This window comes from Mixophyes fleayi, chromosome 1 (genome assembly GCF_038048845.1).
Source record: "Mixophyes fleayi isolate aMixFle1 chromosome 1, aMixFle1.hap1, whole genome shotgun sequence".
Taxonomy (NCBI): domain Eukaryota; kingdom Metazoa; phylum Chordata; class Amphibia; order Anura; family Limnodynastidae; genus Mixophyes; species Mixophyes fleayi.
This window is the reverse complement of record NC_134402.1, coordinates 240,973,098-240,999,823: the sequence shown is the minus strand read 5'-3', so window position 1 is coordinate 240,999,823 and position 26,726 is coordinate 240,973,098. Positions and strand designations below refer to the sequence as shown.

The window sequence follows — 26,726 nt, the reverse complement described above, 5'->3', positions numbered from 1 at the left end:
GCTATTGATAAATAGCGTTCCTGAGCAGTCCCCATACACTTATATGGGGACTGCTCTGTTAAACAAAGACAGATGCAAAGCAGTATATCTGCTGCGATTCAGTGTTGATAGATAAGGACAATAGTTAAATTTGCGTCCATTCCCCGAAAACAGCTGTTTTTTGGGAATTTACATATAAATTAAGTATAATAAATAGGCCCCTGTGAGAGGTGTGCAGCACTGGATAGTTCAAACATTTGAGATAAACACCAGATCAGTGGGAATACCACACCAAAGGCATGAAAATCTCTGTAATCTTTCTTGTTTTGATAAACTCCACCAATAACGAAGATTTGCATTTTGCGTGAAGGTAATTGCCCTGTTTGCAAACAGTAAATGTCAGCTTTGAATTACTGTATATACTCGAGTATAAGTAGGCCCCGAATATAAGCCGAGGCACCTAATTTTACCACAAAAAACTGGGAAAACTTATTGACTCGAGTATAAGCCTAGGGTGGGAAATGCAGCAGCTACTGGTAAATTTCAAAAATAAAAATAGATAACTTAACTGAATGCTGGCCCCTCAATAAGGTCTGAATCATGCCCTATATCCTTGTGCTACCTCCCCACACTATATCACTTCCCCACACTACAATGTAACAGTGTAATGTGGACTAGTTGAAGGGACATTGCTAGACTAATGAAGGAGAGAGGGAGATTGCTGCTATTGCATAAATAAATAATAATAATATAAATAAACGGGATTTTGGGATTAGACTGCAGCTGAATCATTATAATGATAGCGCTCAATTGTCCACTGGCATGAATAATTGGTTTGAATCACTATAAGGATAATATATGATGGGGGGGGGGGGCTGCCTTACACTTGGTGCAAACAAAATATACAAATTTAGATCATATAGAAAAAAGTATGGTCTGATAGTTAATATACTGGTGAGAAATAGAAAAAACAAATGTAGATATGAAAATAGACCAGACAATCAAAAGATAAGAAATGCAATAGAATTATGATAAAATTGTGATAATGCTACCACATAAATAAGGCACAAGGTTAACATTGATATATAAAAGAAACCAATGTCCAGTGCATGGCATAATGTATCCAATGGGTACTTCCGTGATTGAGCCCGGGAGAGCTGCTAATAACGTGATGAAGTCTATGCAGTAGGTCCCGTAAGAACAGTCTTAAACCAACCTTATGAATTTGATAGTCCACAAAGAGGTAGGGAAGTCCAGCGATTCTCCTAAGATGTATCCTAGGTGGCAGAAAGGGGGATCCCCGTGTGAAACAACAGCGCTAATTCCACACTGAAGACGGTAATCCTCGGAGATAGTAGAGAGAGCGTCTGAGCGAGTGCTCAGCTGTTCCCGACGTGACTCTGCGCAGCGTGACGTGCTGTCAGAGGTCACTCTGCACAGGCCGCTCCTGTACCACCCACCTTGGGCTTAGTACGACACCTCACTCTGCTGCCGCCGGCCACCTCAAGCAGGGACTTTTCATTGTCCTGGAGCATCACTCGAGTATAAGCCGAGGGGGGGCTTTTTCAGCACAAAAAATGTGCTGAAAAACTCGGCTTATACTCGAGTATATACGGTACATAAGAAGATCAAATTCAAATCCTTAAAGCTGCAGGAAAAAATATGTACCAATGAACTGCCTCTCCCTAGCTGAAGCCCTGGGGACTGCTACATGCAGCCTTTTTCGACAGGGAGCCGGTTAGGGTGGGGGCACATAAGAAAAATATTTTCCTAGTGGCAATGCAGCTTTAATCCAGTGAACAGTTGCACCTATCTTGCTATCCATAAAACATACCTCCCAACTCTCCCACCATCACAATCTTGACAGCTTTGTCCCAGGGGAAAGTTGCAGTTCATGGTTGAACAGGTGCCACTCGCACCTGCCGCCAGTGTGCGCAGCATTGAAGGGGTGATTTTAGGGGAGAGGAAAGGAGCGGTCCAGCAACTGTGATGCGTGACCACACCACTGGTATGTGTAAAGCCAGAAGCGGAACTAGTGAGCTTCCTGCCCCAGTGCAGGAAAGCAGGGAAGAGGGAACCAGGGCCCATAACCTGCTAGTTCCCTGTGCAGGGGCCCCATTATCTCCATTGGCCCTGATGCACCGCACCTGCTGCACCAATGGTAGTTCCGCCACTGTGTAAAGCATATCCCACCAGAACATCCCCACAGTGAAAATCCATATGCATTGAGGTAAACAGGTCTAAAAACTAATATGTAAATATCTTAAAATATTGAAGATAATGCAATGTGCAACTGTGGGGCACATTTATCAATATTCACATAAAGTGAAAAGTAGTTTTCAATCCTTATCGCAATGATAAAGATTGAACTATTTCTCACATTTATGTACAGCCCTGCACAGAAACAGCAGTTCCGAAAAACTGCTGTTTCAGTGATAAAAAAAATCATACTTACCCCCCTCTTCGGAAGCGCTGTCTCGGGGTCTTGTCTTGACTCTTCAATTGCGCATGTCCAGTTCCAAGAACTGGACATGCGCACACAGATCCCCTCTCTGTCTCTGCAACGATAGTTGCAGAGAGAGCGCGCTGAGTGACAGGGAGGGATCATGTGATCCCTCCACATATGCGCTGTCCAGCTCTGCTCTTCGGAGCAGAGCTGACAGCATTAGCTTTCTTCAATTCCTATGATGTACGCCAGCTTCACTAAGATGACAAGTTCCCGAAAAAAATGTTTTTTCCGGGACTTGTTAGATTGCGGCCAGGAGCAGTCACCATTCTGTTGAATGGTGACTGCTCCCAAAAACGAAGAGGAATGCAAAGCAGCAGATATCCATGATATCTGCTGCGGATGCACCCTTAATAAATTTGCGGAGGACAGGAGGACACCTTAATGACCCGTTAAAAGCACTATCGTGCTTTATTAAATATGCCCCTGTATATCTTATAAGTACATCCCAAGTGCCTGACTTGGCTCAATGAAAAACTTCCCTGCACTTCTCTTTTTACACATTTGTAAGCTTTTACCTTCTAAATATCAGTTTTCAAAAGTTTTTGAGACACTTTTCAGCTGTTTCATACACGGCCCGTTATGCAGTAAACAATTTCAACATAATCTGACTATAAACCTCCCAAAATACATAACTAAAATTACATTAGCGTTGCAAATATGACGTACAGAATCAGACACTAGCGCACAGTTTTAAATGACGAGGTTTGGAAGCGCAGTATGCTGCTATTCTATAATGCAGACGTGAGACGGACCAATATCAGCCCTGCTTAGGTGGGTGTGTGCGGCAGAGGAGGGGACTCTGCATGACCCTGAACTAGGAAACACTAAGAAGAATCGCTGGCTGGATCACATCACCATGAGAGTTATTACCGCTGTATTAAAGCTTAGAAGGTTCAGCCTTCCCCCTGTGAGTAACCTAACACTAGTAGCCATGAGTAGTGATGCCACGACCGTTTAAGAAATATAGATACACAGCACTTAAGTTATTTCAGACGCACAAACTATTGATTTTTTTTTTACATAAAGTTCTCTTTGTTGCCCACTTTTGCTAGTAGTTTTTTTTTGTTTTTTTTGCGCGTCACTTTAACGTCATGGAGTAACCATACTTTTTTGTGTTTCTAGAGAAATGTGTCTATATTCTAACAAACCACTGTTTTGTCTGTAGTCTATGTTATCTTGCAAATGATACAGGTATCCTTTAATGGAACACTGGAAATGAAACTGACTTCATATTGTGTTTTTGTTAAATAAGAATTTGTATCCAAATACCTAATCCCAATTTTATAATCTATTGCTTAATTATATTCTTGTAATCTAAGAAACTAAACGTCTGTAAAATTATCTATACATGCATACATATTTACTAAAATGTAGCCGTGCAGTTTTCCAGTGACCTACTTCCTTTAGATGTTACTGTTATTTTGCCTTTTTTTAATAAATAGTTGATACAGTGATTAATAATGTATTGCTTGTATTCACAATCCCACGTTTCAGTTTGCATTGCAATCTGTTATAGAAATGTCTCACATCCCCTAAATAACTTTCTATTATTTATTTATTTTTATCTAATATCAAGTAATTAATAGTAATGTGTATGGCAACACATTTATTTTAGGTTTTAGAAAGGTCCACTTTGAAAATTAAGTAGGTGTATTTCTGTATATAAGGTATGTTCCTTTCTATCTATATACAGCATAACATCACACATTTTACCATACAAGATAATTCGCTGGCCAGCCCAAGCTGACATTTTAGAACTGATATGTCCAGTATAAAATATCAATTTATCTCTTTAACCTGCATGAATACTGAGATTTGTGCTTTAGGTTTCCATTGAGTGCTCTTGAATGTGCAGCTGCCACTTCACTGTAGCATGACTCCTTCAGAGAAATCATGGAGACCAGGAATTCACACTGTAATTTCTGTGAACTTACACAAAGGGCTAGATTTACTAAGCTGCGGGTTTGAAAAAGTGGGGATGTTGCCTATAGCAACCAATCAGATTCTAGCTTTCATTTATTTAGTACCTTCTACAAAATGAAAGGTAGAATCTGATTGGTTGCTATAGGCAACATCCCCACTTTTTCAAACCCGGAGTTTAGTAAATCTAGCCCAAAGGGTTCAAATGAAATTTAAAAACATTCTAATGTTTTTGTGGTCTGTTAATACATTACAATCCAGTGGTCAAAATGGTCTGGTATATGGTGGTATGCCATACCGTCACTTCTCCTAATGCTTTCATTGTAAAATTATTACATTTCATTCACTTACATTTTTTAAACTGCCACATTTAAACTTCCATTTTGACCACTGATCCAGATTTTGGTAAAGGTCAGTGTGACTCGATTGTAACCACACAACAGAATTGAATGCAAGAAGTTGTTATATTTTCAGTGTCAGGACACGTGTTCTCCTCTTAAGACCCTTTAATATCATACAAAAAGTACTTGGATTGATTTATGTTGAGCGGATGCTATTGATTCTTATTGAAATGATTCCTGCACCTGTGACCTATCAATAAGGTTAAGTGTTCAATAAATGATATGTGAACTATACAGTTCTCCTTACCTTAACAGCAGCTTTCTTCCATAAAATGTGTTCATACTATTGCTTGCCTGATTCAAACAGGGAGCTGTGATACCTTTACCCAATGAACTTCATCATCATCATCATTTATTTATATAGCGCCAACATATTCCGTAGCGCTTTACATTTGGGGACAAACACAGTAAACTAATAAACAACTGGGTAAAACAGACAAAGCGGTGAGAAGTCCCTGCTCGCAAGTTTACAATCAATGAACTTATTGCAGAGTGCCATCATCAACACCACTGCATGTTTGAATGTTTTCTAAAAGTCTTCCAATATAGAGAAAAAAAAATCAAATCGCAAATTTATTATTATCACTGATTTTGCCATTGCCATATTCTATATTTTTTGTCGTCTTTGGTTGATCCATATTACATTCTTAAATTACTTCTAGAATTTCCCCCAGTTCAAACTTTTCTAAATAAAAGACACACACAGAATAATATATTCTTTAAATGTGCGCACAGGCCCCAACGTACCACAGCCAAGAAATATTGTCCAAAAATGACTGCAGTCATATTCGTCCATGCAGCTCAGCTCTTTAAACATATAAATTAATTGCAGAGTGTTGCTTGCATTCAGTAGGACACCGTTCATGTGAACCATACTTTTGTGTATGTTAATGTGAAGGTTGAAATAGCTTCCCATATTGTTATTCTACTATACCAGCGGTTTCCAAAGTGTGCGCCACTGCTCGCAGTGGTGCTGGGTCCCAGCGCCGCGCGGATTTGTAAGTTTTTGTTTTGGTTTTTTTTTCTCTGGCTGGCCCGAGGGGGACAGTGCGCAGAGGAGGGGGACAGACACTCTGGACAGAGGGCAGAGGAGGGGGACAGAGGGCAGAGGAGGGGGACAGCATGAGGGGGCAGCGTGAGGGGGGCAGAGTGTCTGGATGCAGAGGGGGCAGAGTAAGGGGGGGCAGTGTGTCTGGATGCAGAGGGGGCAGAGTAAGGGGGGGCAGTGTGTCTGGATGCAGAGGGGGCAGAGTAAGGGGGGGCAGTGTGTCTGGATGCAGAGGAGGCAGAGTGTCTGGATGCAGAGGGGCATTTTTGCACACAACTAAATAAGTATTTCTGTTCTAACCTAAATACTTATTAAATTTTTTTGACCCAACTGCTTCTAAAACAGGACTGCTCAGTAATTATTTTGGAGGGGTGCCTTGAAAAAATTGCAGCGAACTGCAAAAGTTTGGGAACCACTGTACTATACTGTTGTTGCCCTAATTATGTTGCATACCAATATAAACATGTATATTTGTTCTCTTATTGTGTTTTAGAACTTTTCTGTAAATATTTCAAATGGAATTTGGAGATCACCCACAGCTTTTGCAGGAGGAAAACTTGCATATGGGACAGAATCCGACAGGCCAATCAGTCGCTACCCTATACCATACAAAAAAGATTTACCATATGATATAGTGGAACTGATGGAAGAAGTAGAAAAGAAGGTAATTATACATGTATAAGCATTCTTCCCATCGAATTCAGATTCCTAATGCACCAAATGTAGATCGACTGAATTAGTACAATATGTTTCTACAGCTCATTTACTGGATTTGGTAGCCACAAGTAAACATGAGGTGGATTGATTAATAGATTGATCAAATTCCTTGTCCCAGGTTTACACTTAAAAAATACAGGAATCCTTGTTAAAGTACATTTCACCCTGACCCCCACTCAAACCTTGAGTGTTAAAGCATTTTCTCATTAGCATTTGTCATATTGTGTCCAAATGTAACTTTGGATGGAGAATGACCAGTTTTTAGAGTTTAACAAGTGTTATATAGAATAGACAAAAGGAATGGGGGGAGGTTTGGGAGGGGGGCCGTTGTGTCAGGTGACCACTTAGTTGGGCAGTGCAAATACTCAGGAGGACAACCAGGGCGTATAGAACCTAGAGTAGCGGGGAATATTGTGTTGAGGGAGGCAGCGTCACCGCATATGGGTCAACATGGGGGAAGTAATGACCCGGGAGGTGAAGGTGCGTACAGCCATGGGGCCTGCACTTGGTTAAAGACATGGCCCCTATCATGGAGGTAATATGTAATGTCTTCCATGACAGCGATGTGCCAGATCTGTTTTTTGTGGGCCGTGAGAGGGGGGGGGGGGGGGGGGGGAACGTTTTTTCAATTGAGGACTATGAGGGACTTGGCAGCCGTCAGTATGTGGGCAGTCAATTTTTTGGAAAAATTGTCAAGGTCCTGGGAAGGGTAACACAGTAGGAATACCCAGGGATCTTTCAGCCTTGGTAGACTATTTAAGAAGCCATGCACCGAGTCCCAGAAGGGGGGATGGTTGGGCAGGTCCACCAAATATGCCCCTCATGCCCCTGTGGCCACAGCCCTGCTAGCAGTTGGGTGAGGAAGAGGGAAACACTCTATGGTGTCGAGTGGGAGTATAGTACCAGCGGTAATAAAGTTTGTAAGAGGTTTCTTTAAGTTTAGTTGATATGGAGCTTCTAGCTATTCCCAGTTTCATGTCCTCTCAGGCCTCGTTGTCCAGGTCCTTTTCCCAGTCGTCCTCATGGGAACATGGAAAGGGAAGGGCAGTCGCGAGAAGGATAATGTATAGTTGGAAGATCATGCCCTTGGCCAAGGGGTATTGTTTACAAAGCGTTTCAAAGGGGGTGAGGTCTCTTAGGAAATAAGTGGGTGGCAGGGAGCATAAGAAATTACTAATTTGAAAGAATTCGAAGGGGCCATGTGTCTGGGATGGGGAGTAGCATTGAGGCTCCGCTAAATGGAGCTATCGACCCTGCTTGACGAAGTCCAGTGGGAATTTAAGACCTGCTCGTGTCCAGATATGGTGTCTCGTAGCAGAGGACTTGGGAGGGAACACAGGGTTGTGCCAAATGGGGGTCAGGGGAGATATCGCATAGGAAAGTTTCATCTTAAAGGAGTGAGAGTCCCAGAGTGTGTTGTCAAATGGTGGGGAAACGGTTTTGAGGAGGGGGAACGGTGAGTACGGGATAAGCCACATAAGGGAGTGAGGTCGGGTAGGGTAAGGGAAGCCGATTCTATGTCAAGCCATGAGGTGGAACCTGGTGGGGTATATGAGACAACAATTTAAGAAAGATTGGAGGTCAGATAATATAACTTAGTATTAGGGAGACCCCTGCCACCTCCGGGGAATGATCGCTTTAGGATATTGGCCGAGATTCTTGGGGATCTGTGAATACAGATAAAATGGGTGAGTGCTTTTTGAACGTTGGCAAGGAGTAAAGCGGGAACAGCTACCGGTAAGATTTGGAAAAGATTAAGCTATTTGGAAATAATAATCATTTTGACAGACAGATATGACCCTGCCCAGCCAGAAGATAATGCGGTTCCAGGAGGCCAGGTCAAATTGCATCCTGGACAAGAGGGATGGGAAGTTTTCGTGAAAGAGAAGATCGTAACATGAGGTTTGGTAGACTCCTAGATATTTGATCTTTTTGGTCTGTAATTTGAACTAAAGTTAGTCCGGAGAAGGTCTGCTTCCTGAGGGGAGAATTAGTATTTTTTTTTACATTTATAGACATGAGACCTAAATAATAGGTTTAGGGTAGAAGGCAACCATACATAATAAAATTGCAACATGCCACCACTGTCGATTTAAGCCCCCCAAAAGGTAAGTGGTAGAAAATCCATGCAGATCAGCAATCAACTTCAATCTATCTGCAATCTCAATTCTCTTTACTGCAAATCAATCAAGTGTTCTCAAACTGCATAAAACAATTGAAATATGCAGCAACTTCAGTAACAGCTGAAGTATGGAACAATGTCTATACAAATCTATAACCAGCCAGAAGAACTTGCAAGGGGTGTGTCCCGAATGCCCAGCCTGTCCCAGATACAGCAATTTGAACAGCTGTCCGTGACTGGTGACACCTTAGTCACTTAGCAATGAATACACATTTTCTGCCACCACAAAGGATTTATTATGGTGTCCTTACGTTCAACAGAACCACTTATTAATGTTTCACACTTAAATCAAACACCTGTAGCAAGAGCCTCTCTGGGCTTCGTAAGTTCACAAAGAATCATGGAGAATACGCTAGATAAATCTGAAAAATGTTTCCAAGCCTTATTTGCAAAAAGGTAATAAACAGACATACAATAAATTGCACAAATGAGTTTTAAAAAATAAAATAGGAAATAAAACCAGAGTCCTTACTTACAAGCTCAGGAATTGTCGTGTGAGGAATACAGATTGAGAAGAATGGCACATTTCAGTCTTGACAGACACCCTTCCAAGAAATGAACAAAATTATTGTTTAAAATCTTCTGGCTTAGACAATAATTTTGTTCATTTCTTTGAGGGAGGCTCTTCACCCCCACCTTCTTTGAGGCTCTTCACCCCCACCTTAGAAATTTACACTTTCAATTATGTCAGATTGATTCCCAAAATGACACAGAGTTTTCTCGAAGTAAATTATCTATCACTAAGATATGTTTGGGCACCTCCGAGAAGCTCTCACCTCTGATCTTTCTGTCTGGCTAAGCCTAACTCCTTTGCATACACAAACTACTCAGATATCTGTCTCTGGGCCTGGCTAGTTTCAAAAGACCATTGACACTTGCCTAGGTCAGTTAACAAAATACACTTGGAAAGGTTACATAAAATATTCAGTGTTTTTATACATAAATTCAACAGAAAATACAATCCGTCATTAGATATACTATATTTCGTCACAGGGTGTAAAGATGATCAGGGGAGGGTGTTGACTAGCCAATTAATATACTTTAAAATTGGACAGGCCGCCCTTGCCTTTTGGTTTTGCAAAATATACTAAGTTTCTACCTCGCCCTCCTCTCACCCCACACTATTATTAATTATTAATTTTTATTTATATTTACTAATTTATATTTATTAATTTTATTTATTTACACACTATAGTGACACAATGGCACAGATTCAATTCCCTGCACTATTACCGTTAGTAAAATCAGCATTGAAATTACCGTACTAATGGTAATAATGCCCATTTATTACCGTAGTAATGGTAATAGTGCACAGAATTGAATCTACCCCTATATATTTATTAATATTAACAAAAGATCTAATTTGGTATGTACATTGGAGAATGTTGCAAGGGGTAGAGGTTTTTGGACAGGATAACCATCTTTATAAACATTTTTCTTCCTGTCAATGTAAGAGGAAGCTTCCAAGAATTTTATTTATTTATTTATTTTTAACTCAAGTATTTTTATTGGTATTTCAAAAACAAACAAAAAACAATTTAAAGTAAAAGACAATTGGAATCAAAAGGAATAAAATTGTAAATAAATTGCATAGTAAATCATAGGTGCTGATCTTGTTAAGGAGTATAAAACAGATATGTACCAGCAGGATTATTCATACAGATAGAAAAGTAAGATAATTAGCCAATGTCCTGCCACTTTGGATAATACAATGTTTGTATATTTCAAAATATTTGACATCCGAGGACTTAAGCATCCGGGACCTGCTGTCCCAAAGAGGCCAGAGCGTAGGAAGACTCAAGCCACCTATACTATATGCTCTCATATTTCTTTAAGGCCTGTCTGCTGGCATACACAAACCTCTCGTGCCCTATATTAGTGCTGACCAATGCTATCCAATTTTTAAACGTAGGGCTTGTCTGTGCCAACCAGAGTCTCGCTATTCTAACTTTAGCTACCATGAACAACTGAGAGATGAAGAGTTGAGTCAGCTTATCGACTTTGCCCTTCAAGCGAAGCCTGAACAGACAGGTGGCCGGTGACCGGAGGAGTTTCATTTATTTTTAAGGAACTGAGTCACAGGATCGATGTTAGGAGGTGTAGCCAGAGGTCCATATACATAAGTACCTACATTTTTTAGTCCAGTGTAAGCTACGTTGAGAGGTAGTTAAATCTGAAAACTGGCCCACTGGATTTAGTCCAGTGGTCCTGAGAAGCAGCCAAAGGTTTCTACAGTTGGAATTAAGTTGTACATCGAACCACCAGCATCTGACAAAAGCATATAATTTGCATATAATGATATTTTATACGTGAAGTCACCCACCAGGAGATCCTGGTTGCGAGGGTATGAACGATTTAAGCAGGCCAACGTGAATAAAGCTGGTTACAGTGGGCATACCTGTCTAGCCCATACCAAAACCAAACGGCGCAGTATTATGACCATTAATACAAATCCTAGCAGCCGGAGCTGAATAAAGTACCTAGACTCAGCAGATGAAACATCTTAGTCCCAAGCTTGACAATATTTCCCACAGTTACTCAATTTCACTGTGTTGAAGGCCATGGCACCATCCAAGGACAAAACCACTGCCCCTGACCTTCTAAGACCCAGCTTTCTCATACTGAGTGTATCATTACGCTCTAAAATGGTCTGGTAATATCCAAATTTCATGTTGCCACGCACATATTTAAGGCACCCAGTGCCAAATGAAGCATAGCTATCCCAAAACTTCACTGAACTTCCTCTTTGTTGGACTATAGGGAGCTGTTTTTTTTTTTTCTTTGAAAGCTTAATTTTGCTTTCTGTAAACATAGGGATGATGTGCTTTAGCAAAAAGCTTTAATTTAGTCTAACCTGTCTACAGGACATTCTCCAAGAAGTGACATCTCTATGGGAAGCGGACTGTTCCGGAAACACATCGCGTTCCCTTGCGCCGAATAAGTCCTTATTCTATTTAAGCTTGTTTAATGAGTGATGTTTATATTACAGGCACCTGTTACCAGGCCCTGGTGGGCGCTACAGAGGTTAAATGCATTGAGTAATACTGTGCGGCGACCGCTGATCATACCTTCCACGGCCACCACACAGCTTCAGATAGATCCTTCAACATGGGGAGCACTGTCTCTCCATCTCCTCCACTCCCCTCACTGACTGTCGGGTGTGACATCATCATCACGTCCCGACAGTGTCAGTGAGGATCCCGGAAGAGAGGTGCATCTTCATGAAGACAAGTTTCAGGTAAGGAAAGAAAGGGGAGGGGGGCATTGGTATGCGACAGGGTGGGGGACATTGAGATCCAGTGACATTGTGATTCGGGGGTGGGGGGGCGGTGTGATGCAGTTGGGGACATTGAGATCCGAAGGGGTACAGTATGCTTCAGAGGGAACATTGTGATGTAGAGGGGGGGGAGCAGTGGTGTGATGTAGAGGGGGGGGAGCAGTGGTGTGATGTAGAGGGGGGGGAGCAGCGGTGTGATGCAGAGGGGGGGAGCAGTGGTGTGATGCAGAGGGGGGGAGCAGTGGTGTGATGCAGAGGTGGGGGGGCAGTGGTGTGATGCAGAGGTGGGGGGGCAGTGGTGTGATGCAGAGGTGGGGGGCAGTGGTGTGATGCAGAGGTGGGGGGGGCAGTGGTGTGATGCAGAGGTGGGGGGGGCAGTGGTGTGATGCAGAGGTGGGGGGGCAGTGGTGTGATGCAGAGGTGGGGGGGCAGTGGTGTGATGCAGAGGTGGGGGGGCAGTGGTGTGATGCAGAGGGGGGGAGCAGTGGTGTGATGCAGAGGGGGGGGAGCAGTGGTGTGAAGCAGAGGGGGGGAGCAGTGGTGTGAAGCAGAGGGGGGGGAGCAGTGGTGTGAAGCAGAGGGGGGGGGAGCAGTGGTGTGAAGCAGAGGGGGGGGAGCAGTGGTGTGATGCAGATGGGGGGAGCAGTGGTGTGATGCAGAGGGGGGTGGAGCAGTGGTGTGAAGCAGAGGGGGGGGAGCAGTGGTGTGAAGCAGAGGGGGGGGAGCAGTGGTGTGATGCAGGGGGGGGAGCAGTGGTGTGATGCAGAGGGGGGGGGGAGCAGTGGTGTGATGCAGAGGGGGGGGGAGCAGTGGTGTGATGCAGGGGGGGGAGCAGTGGTGTGATGCAGGGGGGGGAGCAGTGGTGTGATGCAGAGGGGGGGGGAGCAGTGGTGTGATGCAGAGGGGGGGGGAGCAGTGGTGTGATGCAGAGGGGGGGGAGCAGTGGTGTGATGCAGGGGGGGGAGCAGTGGTGTGATGCAGAGGGGGGGAGCAGTGGTGTGATGCAGAGGGGGGGAGCAGTGGTGTGATGCAGAGGGGGGGGAGCAGTGGTGTGATGCAGAGGGGGGGGAGCAGTGGTGTGATGCAGAGGGGGGGGAGCAGTGGTGTGATGCAGAGGGGGGGGAGCAGTGGTGTGATGCAGAGGGGGGGGAGCAGTGGTGTGATGCAGAGGGGGGGGAGCAGTGGTGTGATGCAGAGGGGGGGGAGCAGTGGTGTGATGCAGAGGGGGGGGAGCAGTGGTGTGATGCAGAGGGGGGGGAGCAGTGGTGTGATGCAGAGGGGGGGGGAGCAGTGGTGTGATGCAGAGGGGGGGGGAGCAGTGGTGTGATGCAGATGGGGGGAGCAGTGGTGTGATGCAGATGGGGGGAGCAGTGGTGTGATGCAGATGGGGGGAGCAGTGGTGTGATGCAGATGGGGGGAGCAGTGGTGTGATGCAGATGGGGGGAGCAGTGGTGTGATGCAGTGGTGTGATGCAGAGGGGGGGGAGCAGTGGTGTGATGCAGAGGGGGGGCAGTGGTGTGATGCAGAGGGGGGGAGCAGTGGTGTGATGCAGAGGGGTGGAGCAGTGGTGTGATGCAGAGGGGTGGAGCAGTGGTGTGATGCAGAGGGGTGGAGCAGTGGTGTGATGCAGAGGGGGGGAGCAGTGGTGTGATGCAGAGGTGGGGGGGCAGTGGTGTGATGAAGGGACATGTTAGGGCCATCTATTCGGATTACTTGTCATTTCCATGTGGACCAATAAAGGAAAGAAGATGCCCATTGCCTTTAACAAGTGCATAATTCATAGGGTTATCGAGTTAATTTGTTTGTTCCGTAATCTAACACCTGGAAACCTCCCCTCTAGAAATCCTGTGTCTGCAGTGGAGTCTGGACAGCGTTCTGCATCAAACATCACTGCATCTGGACCACTGGAGGAGGTAAGGCTTACCTTTTTTTATTTTTTTAAACACAAAAGCACAAAGTCAAGCATGTGAGGGTCTGTGAGGTGGGCATTTGGTGTGTTCGCGGGGGAAGGGGGGCGGTATTTTGAAATTTTGCCTAGGGCGCCAAAAACCCTAGCACCGGCCCTGCCTGTTACTTACGACAGGTGAGTTTAGTTCCAATGTTAAGGAGAATCTTCTGCTTGAAATCTAATTATTCCTAACTTCTTCTAAAAGGTGCCTACAATCTTGTCTGAGCCATTTAAGGATTTGTGTGTGGAATAAACTATGACTTAGTACAAACCAAATAAATAAATATGTGGATACCAAATGATGTATTGGGAAAAAAAACTTTATTTAGATAGACCTGCTTGTTCTTGCAAACATCTCATCGACCAGTCATGTGGCAGCAACTCATTGCATAAAAGCATGCAGACATTGTGAAGAGGTTCATTTGTTGTTCAGACCAAACACCAGAATTAGGGAAGAAATGTGATTTAAGTGACACTGATCGTGGAATGATTGTTGATGCTAGACAGGGTGGTTTGAGAATTTCAGAAACTGCTGATCCCCTGGGATTTTCACGCATAAAAGTCTCTAGAGTTTTCTCAAAACAAAGAACATTCAGTGTGCTGCAGTTCTGTGGATTAAAACGCCGTTATTGAGAGAGGTCAGTGGAGATTGTCTTAACTGGTTCAAGTTGACAAGAAGGCGACAGTATCTCAACCATGCGTTAAAATAGAAGTATGCAGAAAACCATATCTGAACGCATAGCATGTCAAACCTTAAAGTGGATGGATTACAGCAGCAGAAGACCACATCTGGCTCCACTCATGTCAGTTAAAAAAACAAGAAACTGAGCTTACAGTGGGCACAGATTCACCAAAACTAGATAGTAGAAATGTGTAAAAACGTTGCCTGGTGTGATGAACCTCAATTTCTGCTGCAGAGTGTAGATGGTAGGGTCAGAATTTAGTGTAAACAACATTTCTCTGTCTCTGAAGAAATTTTCATCTTCCTCAAACCAAATGCATGTGCAAAATGCATATGTACAGGCTTGTTAACAACAAGTGGGTAGGTTCTCAATCTGTTCCCGATATGAGAGGAGGAAAAAGCACCAAAGAGCATTGCGACTGTATGTAATCGGTTTTATTTTCACAGGCATTAACACCGCAACTTGGCAGCGCTATCATCATTTTAACACCAGTGGATATGAGTCCTAAAGGTGCTCTATGACATATATTCTTATGTAATCATCAGTTTTGCTGGTGCTATTGCCTGTAGCACATATTCGTGAGCTGCATATTTTAGCATTTTTAACAACATTCTGTTGACATATTTAAAAATAGGTAACGCCTATGGCTTACCCTTTTTCACTTGTGGTTAGTTGTCAAGCTGAAGGTGACTGCTGATGAGTGGCAAGGAGGTTTAAAATAGCACTATTTTTGTGGGCTTTAATAGTTTTGTATTCGGTCATTATTATCAAGGTGTAATATCAGTGTGACTGACCACAGTGATCAGTGTGAATAAGGTGTCTTGATTTAGGCAGGACAGTACCGATTTGAAGAGTCTATTCTTACAGTTCGATACCTTTTGTCAACACCCTTTGTCCTAATTGTTGGGAGGTATGACTTATTCATCGCTGCTCCGCACGGCAGAGTCAGCTCTTTTGTTGAGGGGTGCTGGGGGAGGCCTAGCGCTTCAGAAGAACACGTCCATTATGACGTGGCGGTGCCCATTGTGTTGTGGCCATGCCCCCTTTCTTGTGCAGCATGCATTCTATATCCCATTTGGATGATTCCAAAAGTATGATGATGTCCGTGTGACTGTGACTTGTGTATAATGATCAATGTATATCAAATATGTGATATTAGAGTATAGATGGACACTATGGGCATGATTCACTAAAGAACGTAAATACCGATATGTGCCCTATTTTATGTAAAATTACACAGTGCGTACTCTGAAAAGGACTATACGCCAGTGACCGCAAGTGCATCTAATTCATCTTCAATCGCAAAGAACCCTTCCGACAGCTTACGTTTTCATGGGCGGAGCAGGGAAGGGAATGGGCGTAGCACATAATCAATATACACTATTAGCCTGTCAAGGTTGAGTGGACGCACATCTGTCCGATTCAAGCTCTGGGCATCTCGCAGGTATGTGAACTTCAACTGTTTCACTTGCACCAGCTACAGGGCAGGTGTAAGTGCAGAGTGATGACGGTCATGTATGCATGGTAGAACATGACATTAATAACATCATGAATGTATTTCATTATGTTTTTTCATTAATGACTATATTATTAACAGATGTAAATGTGTTTATTAATATTTTTTAATCTTTATATGGTACTTTATATATACATATGTATTGTGCAGCGTGTTAAGCAGAGTGTGCTTACACCCGTATTCAACTAAAAACGTTTCTTGAGATCCTCTTGTTGTGGAATACCGGTGCACCTGCTTACATTTTCCTTTCCGCTTCTCTTAAAAAATAAAATAAAAAAGAAATAAAAAAAATATGCAAATTGCGTTCTTTAATGAATCAGACCCTATATGTTCTTGTTAAGTGGGTTTTAAGTGTTTTCTACCTATCATTATCATCACCATTTATTTATATACAGCCACTGATTCTGCAGCGTTGTACAGAGAGCTCATTCACATTAGTCCCTGCCCCACACAGACAGAGAGAGACTAGGGTCAATTTTGATAGCAGACGATTAACCTACTAGTATGTTTTTGGAGTGTGGGAGGAAACGAGAGCACCCGGAGGAAACCCATGCAAACACAGGGAGAACATACAAACTCCACACAGATAAGCCATGGTCGGGAATTGAACTCATGACCCTAGCGCTGTGAGGCAGAAGTGCTAACCACTTAGCCACCGTGCTACCTATCAGATATATTTTTTTTATATATCATATCAATGAGAAATACATTCCTACAACAAGGATACCATCCAATAGTTATAGATGAACAGATCCACAGAGACACAAGAATCCCAAGGAGTAGCCTCCTGTCTTACAAACAGTGAGGATAACAGCAGGGTGCCCCTAGTGGTCACTTACAATCCCCACATGAACATCTTGGGGAAAATTCCTGCTGATCTTCAGCCCATATTTCAGAAAGACAATAGACTGAAGGAAATATTCCCAGATTGACCTCTCCTTTCATACAAACAACCTCCGTACTTAAGAAATCTCCTCATTAGAAGTGCCCTCTCATCACCATCAGAGACTTGCACCTTCCCTTGCAAAAACCAAAAATGCAAAACCTGCACCCATGTCCTACCAACAAAGACAGCCCACATGCCCAACACACAACAGGACTATAAAATCACTGACAAATTCTCATGTACATCCTCCAATGTGGCGTACATGATACAGTGTACAAGGTGCCCTAAGGGAATATACATTGGAGAGACCAAGCAGAAACTACAATCCAGGATAAATCTACACAGACACACAATAAAGCAGACTCTGGACACCCCCGTGGGTAAAACACTTCTCTGGACCAGGACACAGTATGACAGATTTAAAAATACCTTTTTCAAAATGACAGGGAAAGAAAAATCTGGGAATTGAAGCTAAGAACATTCCAGTCATTGACTCAAGGACTCAACCTAACACCTGGATTTATGACCCACTACATGGACACACTTCACACCCCACAGCAGAGTGACTCCAGATCTCTGAACTCCTAGGACTTTCACTCTTCCATCCTTAACGAAAACCTCCATTTCATTACTTTAGCTTATCTTAATGATGTATCCCCCTCCCCCCTGTACAAATTGCTTGATCTAACATCTCTTAAATGTTGTGCCCATTTCTCAGGCATTCATTTGTAAACTTGCCTGATGAAGGGGCCTCTGCTGTGAAAGCTAGCAAATATAAAAATTTATTTTGGTTGCCTCCTTTAATACTTTTTTGACACAAAAGTATTCAACATCACATAGATTTTTATGGTTGACACGGTACTGCAATAAAAAATATTTTTTATGTATTTATTTTTTTACTACACATTATCATTATCATGATAAATTTGTCATATTCTACTATGATAGCAATATTTTGTTATTACCCAACTCTAACATTCCCCTGTCTATTCTTTCTTTCAGGGTGGTTTTTTGCCAAATATCTTTAAAGTGCTGGCGCATCGTCCAAATGAGTTCAGAGCATTTTTTGCTTATTATGATGTCATTATGAATAAGAAAACAGGTAAGCAGAACTTTCTTAACATAAGAGAATCATGTACTTTTGAGCATTCATACAAATGTTCCAAACTTTTTTGTGTGTTCCAATTTACTTGTATTTCTTGTTTGTTAGATTTACCAGCTTAGGCCAGTCTTAGGTATTTGCAGACTGGCTTATTAAAATGTACACTGTATTCCCATATTTTGTTTGCAACATTATAAACTCAACTCATGGGAAAAAAAAAATGTTTGATCTATTTTGTGAATACAACTAGATGATCTTTGACAACCTTTAATTTGTGCTAGACCGATTTTTTTTTTTTTTTATTTTTTTTTTCCTTTATTTAAAGAGGAAACGAGGAAAAATACAAACAACATAGTACTCAAAAAATTTTTAAATAAATGTACCAGGCATTTCCTCTAAGTTTTATGTATTATATCAATGGGAAGCGGTAAAGGAAAGGAGATGAGGGGAGAAGGGGGGTTGAAAAGGCACTAACAGCATCAGGAATATTGCTAAGGACAATATGTGCAACACATCTGGGGACAAAACGTCCCATATAATTAAAAATAAAACATCAGCAAGGACAAGATTCTTACCCACTATGCACCGCACACAGCCCGGGGGTTCTGAGACGGCCCAAACACTATGTTCCAATTGTGGAAGGGGGGGCCGAAATGGATAGGCAACTACGGCTTGCTTGCGAGTACCACGGGGCCCACACCTTGTTGAATTGATGGGGTTTGTCATGGAGATAGTATCTAATACTCTTCATGGTTGCAAAATGCCAAACATAATTATGTTGTTCCTGCATAGAGTAAGGATTAGGGTCTTTCCAATGCTTGGCAATTAGTGATTTGGCAGCTGCCAGTATGTGAGAAATAAGCTTGTTAGAAGGGGCGCTCTTATCAGGTATTGGGAGAGAGAAGAAATGACCAAGGGTCCATATCAACCTGTTGTTCTGACATAGAGTTTATAAGTACAAGAACCATGCTTCACAAAGGAACTATATGAGCCAGGTCCACCATATATGTAGCATCGTAGCCCTCTGACAGCAACCCTGCCAGAAGCTTAGAGTGGCCACAGGAAACATTCTAGACAGCTTGTCTGGTGTGTAGTACCACCTATAGTACAGTGCTAGACTGACTGTTGGACAGGCAATCTCCCCGATATGGCCAGATCTTTTGCCGTTACCTGCAGCTGGAAATTGGACAACTCTACATGTAAATGCAGCTCACAGCACCGGAGGGCTCAGTTGGTCCATTCCGATTCGTTAGAGCACAATGAAGTGTTATATTGATTTAGATTGGATGGACTAAGGCCTATTTTACTATGAGCTGCAAGGGCTGCCTTCACATAAACTATGATGTCCGTATTATAGGGCAGGTCACAAAGAGGAGTTGTCCACTTTTGGACAACCACTTTTAATATGGTCTGTACAAGGAAATATAAAGTTATCTAAACTTTTTGTGCCAGTTAAACATCTTAAAAACAATGTAAAGATGCTGACAATTTTTAAGCAAAACAGGTATGATGTACACTGCAATGTAACCATTCTTTTTCTTGCAGGCAATTTATCCAAAGCTGACAAAGAGCTAATAATTGTAGCCACCAGTGCAAACAATAAATGTCCTTATTGTGTAACTGCTCATAGTGCATTACACAGAATATATTCAAAGAACAAAACATTGGCTGACCAGGTAAATCAATGACACCAATTTACTGAAACTAGATAATTAGAAACAAATTATGGATGAGGCTCACCGGTCCCCCCAGTGCTGGTGGAAATTTAGAAAGCTTGTTTGTTAGTTTTTTACTCTAATATACAGTAACTATGTCCTAAACATCTTGAACAAATCCCAGTCACTGTTGGTTTTGGATTGGTTTCCAGGGATAGAGGTTGGGCCATAGCTAAAAAACATAGGTCACAGTTTCAGATGTGAGTGTGCTAAGTTGAACCCAAATGTTTTGGAGAACTGTACAACTTTGCTGTTTTACAACAATTTTATATAGTTATTTTAATAAAAGTTAAGTTTTATGATTCAGAGCCTTATTGTTTTCCCTAATACGATTACTAACTAAGTGGTTTGTGCATCTTCATAACCATTCTTTTCTTTCTCTTCGAATATTCTAGAACTGTACAACAGTCAAGGCACAAGTGCTGTATTTGATTATTGTGACAAAGCATTTGTTTAAAATTATTTTTTTTTCTTAGGTTACTATCAACTGTGATCTAGCTGATCTCAGTGGGAGAGACCGTGCCATGCTGGAGTTTGCATTGGCAGTTGCGAAACTTGAGAATATAACAGAGGAGCACTTCATTAAACTGGAGGAACATGGTTTTGACCGTGAAGATGCCTGGGATATTGCCATGATTGCTGCCTTTTTCGCTATGTCCAATCGCATTGCTCTCTTAACTGATATGCGACCCAATGAAGAGTTTTATGCCCTTGGGAGACTTCCCAGGGAACAATCTGAAGCACCAAAATAACTTGAGTTGTGCGACAAAATTGTTTTATATTATGTAGGCAAGTGATTTGTCTGCTATGAATTCATTAGTAAACCTCCAATGCTCAGGTATTGATTAATCTGTCTAAAGAAAAATGGAAGATCATGCACTTATTTGTTTTTTTTTTTTTGTTGTACTACAGCAAGTCAAAATGCTTAATGTCACCATATAACCGTATTATTATTATGGTTCTATCTTTCAATGATCTTCATAGTAATATGTATTTTAAACAAGTTTAGCATAATTAATATTTGGTTTATTTTCTCAGTTTCTGGCACCCTAGCTCCACATAATGTATATGTTATACTCTCTCGAACAGAGCTGAAATTAAACCCTTTGTAGCTCAGGCTGGTTCACTAGATAAAGGTCACTCTAAAAATATATTTAAAAGGAAAATAACTTTTTTTATTCCATGTTTTTTTAAACATAAATGGATATATATCTGTAAATGGTTATACCAATGTGGAATGATTGTTCCTGTGAGTGGATAAGGCACTCCTTTTATGGACATCCTGTGCTTGCTCTTGATTAAAGGACGAGGTTAACCAAACTACATCTTGTAATGTGCAGAATTCTGGAAAAAGGACCTCCAAACCTAAAGTGTTGTTTGTTTTATCTATAATAGTTGTTTGTATGTGCAAAAGTTTTGGGAGATTACATGAACAGTATTTAAGATGAAGATCTCATCATGGAGGAGGCCCAACAATTGCGAGAGCAGGACAAGTGAAGGGCATTGCAGTTAATCTACCTGAGCCTAAATTGGTAGATAACAGAGGACCATAGCTTCCAGTGAGATGAATAACGAGTGTAGATACTTGGGTTCACAGAGGCCACACAGTGCCACCACATGCACATCTTAAATTACCAGTAGTTGTTCAATATGTTTTTTGTTTTGGGTCAGTATGACAGCGAACCGTTTATTAGTTGTGGTAATTAAACAGTACATTTAGATTTTTCAATTTCATATGAATTTAAACAAATAAATCATAGGTCACTATGATTAGTATGTACTTTAGCTTAGGAAATGGAGGTTAGTTATATAACAGTAAAATCACTAATATGTCATACTTAAAAATTGTACATTAAAATATCTATGGCATGTTTCCATACTAGGGGGTAAATGTATGAAAGTCCGTTTTTTTCAACTCAGTTTACAGCTAAAATTTAAAGCGGCGATGGCTTGTAAAGGTAAGTTTTAGCTGTAAACTCGCCGATTTCCGGCGAGTTGAAAAAAACGGACTTTCATACATTTACCCCCTAGGTCTTCATAGTAGAATCTAGCACAGTGGACACTTGTGAATAACCCCTTATATTTTTAGGCATAGCAACAAATGGCTTATTAAATAAAATGGTGCAAGTAAAATTCATACAATATAACCCATAGCAGCCATTCACTTTCATTTCTTTCCCTGATTACACATGCTTGTGATATAATTATAATGAACTTATAACACAAACATTGCATTTAGCTGCAATATTTGCTCTGGACCACCGCAACTAATCGGAATCTATTATTTGACTTGCCTGGTTGATGTGAACAAAGTTTGGCAAGATTACAGGGAATGTTTTTCTCTTATGACAAAGGTTACAGACAGCTGCAGTTATGAGTAAGTTTTGTATTGAATGCTGCATAACTGTTATTCCCTACCACTGTTGGACTGTAGTTATAACTTCCTGCAGTGAAATTTAAAATAATGTTGCATTCAATATGTAAATAACAAACAAAATAGACCCATTTTGTTGATGGTTTTTTAAAATCTGATGAATTTGATTTGTGGGTCTTTCCTAACATTGAGGCCCATTGATGGATATGCTGACAAAAGACCATGATACCAGTGATCACAAAATTGTGGAAGTCACTGTTTGCTAAACCTTATGGCTCCTATAATTTTGAAATAGAAAACTGGGTCAGTTATTTTTTTTTAATTCAAGTGTTTTTATTGGTATTATTTAAAAGAAAAAAACAAACGTACAAAGAAAGTAAAAGTTAAAATATACAGATAAAGCAATCGCAAATATAACTCCATGAGAATCAGGAGAATTATCCATGTGAATATATTGCAAAATTGCATCATATGTGGTAAGCTTGTTGAGGAATAGAGACAAGAAATCCCCATGCAGCGATATCCATTCAAATACAAAAACATAGACTGCATAGTTTTCCCATGGGCCATAGTGGCAAAACAAGACCATGCATGTTACAGAGTGACATTTATCAATTGGCATTTGATCCGGGGGATCCGCAGACATAAATATTCGAGACTCACTGTCTCGGGGAAGCAAGTGTGTATGGAGACTCAAGCCACCTAAATCATATAGCCTCAAATTTTAAGTTTTGTCTACTGGTATACACAAACCTCTCATGCCCAATAGTAGTGTGCAGCACGGTGGCTAAGTGGTTAGCACTTCTGCCTTACAATGGGTAATGAGTTCAATTCTCAACCATGGCCTTATCTGTGAGGAGTTGTATGTTCTCCCTGTGTTTGCGTGGGTTTACTCCTGGTGCTCCGGTTTCCTCCCACACTCCAAAAACATACTGCTAGGTCTGTGTGTGGAAATTTAGACTGTAAGCCCCAATGGGGCAGGGAATGATGCGAGTTCTCTGTACAGCGCTGTGGAATTAGTGGCGCTATATAAATAAATGGTTATGATGATGACGACCAATGCTTTCCATTTTGGGGTATGCTGGAGCCAACCAGTCTCGCTATGTTGACTTTAGCTATCATGAATAATTGCAAAATATACAGTTGTCAGTTTCTCGACTTTGTCCTTCGGACGCTGCCCAAGTAAACAGGTAGCTGGCGACCGGAGAGGAACCTCAATCCCATTTTTTTGTATACAGTGAGTAACACTACACCATAAAGTTTGAATTTGGGGGTACTCCCAGAGAAGATGCCAAAAGCTACCAATTTCTGAGTTACATTTTGGGCAATTGGAAGTATTGTCAGGCCTGAATTTTGCCAGTCTAATAGGAGTCAGGTAAGCCTTATGTAGAATAGAAACTTGCATTTGTTGAAACTTTAAGGATGCTGTGTAACAACTAGAGCTGCCCAGTCCTTATCGGATAGAGGACCTATATCTATTTCCCACTGGTTTCTCAGGTCATCCAAATCACCCACTGTAGATTCATATAGGAGATGTGAGTACATGAATGAAATCAAGACCTTGTGTCCAAGTGTCTGTAGTTGCTTTGTCAGTGGGGCTATAGCGATTACCAGTTCTTTCCCTTTAAATTGTGATGTTATAGCACAGGCTTGGCTAACCTGTGGCACTCCAGGTGTTGTGAAACTACAAGTCCCAGCGTACCCTTCCAGCAATAAGCTGCTATATATAAGCAAAGCATGTTGGGTCTTATAGTTTCACAACACCTGGAGTTCCACAGGTTAGCCAAGCCTGTTATAGCATGTCGCAATTGGAGGTAAGAGAAGAACATTGTGCTGGGTATGACTAATTCCCTAGACAACTGATCAAAGGATCTGAGAGCATATGTGTCATACAATTGATCAAGAACCTTTACACTATAACGGAACCACCGCCTAGATCCCTCAACTGTGTCCAATTCCTTTAACTTCTTTGTTCCCCAAATAGGTGTGTCTGGGTCAGTGTAACCTACCATTTTATTACTGATTGCGCAGATCTTAATTGCTTGTATCAGGAGCTGAGAAGCCTGAGAGCCAAGCAGCACCGACAACAACTGTAAAGGTGTATGATTAGCATTAAATTGGTGCACTAATTCCCAATGCAAGTCGCGACAGTCAGAGTCAGAAACCAATGTTTTAAGATGGGCCAACTGAGAGGCAATTTAATATAATTTCAGGTTAGGAAACGCAAGGCCAGCAGAGGGTCTAGACCTCTGAAGCAAGCTGAGCTTGACCTTAGCCCTCCCCCCCCCCCATCCCCCCTCCTCAAACCAGAGATTGATCGATACTATGGAAGGTGGAATATATATGGGAGATTGCTGAAGTATGTATAAAATTTTGGCTGTACCACCATCTTAAACAAATTTATCCTGTCAATAGCAAAAAGCGGGAGCTTCCACCAAACATGAATTTTCGATTTAAGATATTCAATCTGAGGTTGTAAATTCAGATCTACATATTCTGAAGGGCTGTTATTTATCCAAATTCCCAGATATTTAAATTTGGGTACACATTTTATTTGGAGATCTTTCAATGGTGTCATGGGACATTCCCAAGCCAATGAAAACACGCTGGAATTGTCCCAGTTGATTTTTAATCCCGCGAAACCTCCAAACCTGTCAACTACTCACAAGAGAGCTCTTAGGGAGGCATCATCATTTGAAAAGAACAGCAACATATCGTCTGTGTCTAACGCCACTTTATCCTCTCTGTGTGCCGATTCGAGTCCTTCAATTTGTTTATCGTATGTGACCAAACAAGCAAGAGGCTCTATTGCAAGCACAAACAGTGTCGGGGATAATGGGCACCCCTGTGTAGTGCCATGCTTCAATTGGAATGACAGAGATAACCATTAACGCACACGCATGCTACTTGGTGAGAGTACAGGAGCTTAACCCAATTTATAATTTTCAGACCCAACCCAAATCGAGGCGGTACAGCCACTCAACTGAGTCGAATGCATTGGCTGTGTCCAAGGACACCACAACTTCTGACCCTGAGGAAGGTGACTGCACCTGCAGAAGAGTGAACAGCCTTCTGAGATTACTAGATGTGGACTTGACTGAATCCTGTTTGATCAGGATGTATCAGTTCCAACACCACCATGTTTAACCTCAAAGCCAGTAGCTTAGCCGAAACCTTTACATTGGTTGCAAACAGTGAGATAGGGCAATAAGAGTCGTGGTATAACAGATCTTTCCCTGATTTAGGCAGTACAACCACTATCGCTTCCACCATATAAGGGGAGAGGGAGCCAGCCTCACAAAGCTCGCTGAATGTACCTAACAGCCTGGACACAAAGAACAATGCTTTTTATACAGTTCTATAGGTATGTCGTCTACTCCAGGGACTTTACCATTAGGGAATGATATGATAGCCACATCAATTTCCTTCAGAGTGAAAGGTGAATGTAAATACTCCTTGCTATCTATGGAAAGCATGGGGAGAGGCGCGGTATCCAAATATGCCTGCAAGGCAACCAAGTCATACTGAACCTGGGACTTGTATATATTGGCATAATAATTATAAAAAACCTTAACAATATCTGGCATTTGGAACTGCTCAACCCCACTATCATTACAAATAACCGGAATTGTCGCATCACCCTTCTCTACCCTTGCTAGGTATGCCAGGAAACTCCCGTTCCTGTCACCATGAGCATATTGCACATCTTTTGAGAAGAGAAGCGTATGTTTAGATTTGTCAAAAATATAATTGACCCACTCCTTCTGCGTCAACTGCCATGCTCGCCTTGTAGATTCAGATCTACCATTTATATATTGTAGTTCTAGTGATTTACAAGGTTTCATCCTTTTCTGTGTGTCTAGATGACCTTTTCATTTCTGCCACACTGGTAAGCAGTGTCCCCCTCAAAAAAGCCTTAAAGGCATCCCAGACTATTGGAGGCCTTGCTGTCTCAGAGTTATCTGCAAAGAACCCCTCCCACTGAGTCACCAATGTTGCTCCCGTGCCCATCAGGGAAAGCCAACTAGTAATAGCAAAGTCAATAGACAGAAGAAGAGGCGAGTGGTTAGAGATTCCTCTGGCCTTATATTCTATTACCCGTACAGCACGCACTAGAGAACAGGACAACAGAGTCAGATCAATTCTTGGGAATGCATTACATGATGTGGAGAAACAAGAGAATTGGACAGCCTCTGGATGCCTCAGATGCCAAACATCAACCAAGCCCAACTCATCTAATAGGGGCGGAGAAGACTGAGGCAGATTGATTAACTACAGTGCCCTGCTTCAGCCATCTATCAACAGTTTCATTCAACACATTATTAAAATCACCTATGCATATGACACACCTCTGGAAACATTGCTATGAATTCACATTTCTTTAGTACTGTTACATAGAAATGCCAGTCACCAAAGGCTGCTTTTTTTTATTGAAGGCTGATAATTCTGCTGCCTTGTAATTACAACAC

General features: G+C 41.8%; 1 protein-coding gene across 1 annotated transcript; it reads left to right on the top strand.

Moving 5' to 3' along the window:
- The first annotated feature begins 3,265 nt into the window (after positions 1-3,265).
- LOC142107622 (uncharacterized) lies at positions 3,266-21,203 on the top strand. Its single transcript, XM_075191159.1, has 5 exons — positions 3,266-3,395; positions 6,351-6,521; positions 18,069-18,168; positions 19,714-19,844; positions 20,360-21,203. Exons 1-5 carry the CDS (start codon positions 3,345-3,347, stop codon positions 20,633-20,635), a joined length of 729 nt encoding a protein of 242 aa, XP_075047260.1. The 5' UTR covers positions 3,266-3,344; the 3' UTR covers positions 20,636-21,203.
- Positions 21,204-26,726: the final 5,523 nt, after the last annotated feature.